At 48.5% G+C, this 2204-nt stretch overlaps 1 protein-coding gene across 1 annotated transcript; it reads left to right on the top strand.

The window, feature by feature from the left end:
* The first annotated feature begins 292 nt into the window (after positions 1-292).
* LOC118736069 lies at positions 293-1428 on the top strand. Its single transcript, XM_036466175.1, has 2 exons — positions 293-736; positions 787-1428. Exons 1-2 carry the CDS (start codon positions 293-295, stop codon positions 1426-1428), a joined length of 1086 nt encoding a protein of 361 aa, XP_036322068.1.
* Positions 1429-2204: the final 776 nt, after the last annotated feature.

Genomic DNA, 2204 nt, shown 5'->3' with positions numbered 1-2204 from the left:
TCAGACGTATAAAATAGTATTGTGTTATTAATTCAAAAGTAAATAATTGTAGTTCAATGACGAAGGGGGGGGGCGGATCTATCCCCCCATATCCCCCCCTGGCTACGCCGCTGGGACAAGGGAATTTGTCCAACCAATGCTCTTCAGGTGGATGCCATAAGTTCGGACGCAAACACAACACAATTTTCTGCCGTGATTCTCCAAACACTGCAGCAGCTGCGGCGCCTTCTCATGTACGCGCACAAAGGGTGTGGTACAAATTACGATTGAATCAATACATTCTGACTGCGCAATGGCAATTCAAGCATTAGTTATCACGTCGATTACCTCGGTCATTCCGGCAGCGCAGATCGATGTGAAACGGTATAACCACTTGGCTGGTCTGCACATGGCAGATCCAAATCTTGGTACACCAGGCGTCATCGACCTATTATTAGGGGCCGATTTTTGGGGTCTCATCTTGGAAGGAGACATCATTCGTGGTGGGCAGAACGAACCTCATGCTCAACTTACGCGGTTCGGTTGCGTCATCTTTGGTCCAACATCCGCAGCCAACCAAGACACACCTAGCTTGCAGGCATATCGTGCCCAGATTTTGGAAGATAGTCGTTTAGATGCGATTTTGAGTATTTTCTGGAAGCTGGAAGAGGAGCCTGCGTGCGCTGAGACTGTTGATGACGAGAGCGAGCTGATATTTTCGAAGACACACACGCGTACTCCGGAGGGCCGCTACATGGTACGCCTCCCTCATATTATAATGCCGTACGACAGTTTCATTGTTTGGAGCGCCGGCTGGCGGTCGATAAAGACATGCGTGATAAATATATAGAGTTCATGAGGGAGTACATCGAAGTGGGTCACATGGAACCCGTGGATAACCCAGGTGATCACTCCCGTACATACTACATTCCGCATCATGCGGTGACAGAGAAATTCCGCGTCGTTTTTAGCGCATCTGCGCGAACTTCGAATGGCGTCTCGCTTAACGAAATACAATTGGTTGGACCCAATCTTCAAGACCCTTTGATTAACATTATACTTCGCTTTCGGAGATACCCCGTCGCTCTTACGGCGGATGTGGAAAAGATGTTTCGTCAAGTTTTGGTAGCTCCAGAAGACCGAGATCTACAACGAATTCTTTGGCGAGAAGCACCGGCCGAGGACATAAGAGTATATCGTCTTAAAACTGTGGCATATGGAATGGCATGCAGCCCGTACAACGCGGTTCGCTCATTAAATCAGTACGCGATAGACAACTACAAACGGGTGAGTGATCATAATCAGGCCATAACCGCACGTAACACCATACTGTCTTCATTTTACGTGAACGATTTTCTCACAAGCTGTGCTGATACTCAGGAAGCAATTACTTTGGCGAATGCGGTGGATACGATCCTATCATCTGGGTGCTTCAAACTACGTAAGTAGAATTCGAACAAGTCAATGGTTCTTCAGCATTTCATGGACTCCCCATTACCTGCGGAGCGAGACATCGACGCCCCTATAGCAACCGTGCTGGGTCTACGTTGGTATCCAGTTACAGTCTATTTGCTCTTTAAGATCGCGGTAAACCAACATAGCGGTCTGCTGACTAAGCGACAGGTGTTAAGCGAAGTAGACCAACTATTCGACCCAACGGGGTTTTTGGCACCGGTAGTGATTTTCGGCAAAATTTTCATCCAGACGCTTTGGTCGGCGGGTATTTCTTGGGATGAACCCCTCCCCAGCGACCTATATGAAGCTTGGATTAAATTTCGCCGTAGTCTTCCTACACTCAATAGCGTACGTGTACCTCGATGGCTGGGTATGAATGCAACCGAACATACAACACTCTGTGGATTTTACGATGCCAGTCAGAGGGCCTACGCTGAAGTGTTACATACGCATACCATTAAGGCTGATGGCCTTTCGCGCGTATCTCTCCTCACCGCACGGACTAAAGTTGCACCGTTAAGGGGTGCTACAATACCCAGACTTGAACTGTGTGCAGCACTTTTATTGGCAAAAACGATTTCCGACGCTAGGGTAGCGTTAAACTTAGTAGACTCCACCTTCCACCTCTGGTCGGACTCAACAATTGCCCTCTGCTGGATGCGCAAGCAACCCTCGAACCTCAAACCCTATGTTGCTAACTGGGTCCGCCAAATACAGGAACTCACCGCCATCGATCATTGGCACTACGTACGGTCGACACAGAATCCGGC

This window comes from Rhagoletis pomonella, unplaced genomic scaffold (genome assembly GCF_013731165.1).
Source record: "Rhagoletis pomonella isolate Grant_MI unplaced genomic scaffold, Rhpom_1.0 Rhpom_scaffold_00003, whole genome shotgun sequence".
NCBI lineage: Eukaryota > Metazoa > Arthropoda > Insecta > Diptera > Tephritidae > Rhagoletis > Rhagoletis pomonella.
This window is presented reverse-complemented; position numbering and strand designations above follow the sequence as displayed.

Excerpts from the sequence above, each read along its gene's own strand:
- LOC118736069 (XM_036466175.1), top strand. The coding sequence starts at position 293 with ATGGCAATTCAAGCATTAGTTATCACGTCGATTACCTCGGTCATTCCG. Across the intron at positions 737-786 it reads CTCCGGAGGGCCGCTACATG|CGCCGGCTGGCGGTCGATAA; the intron begins GTACGCCTCCCT and ends CATTGTTTGGAG.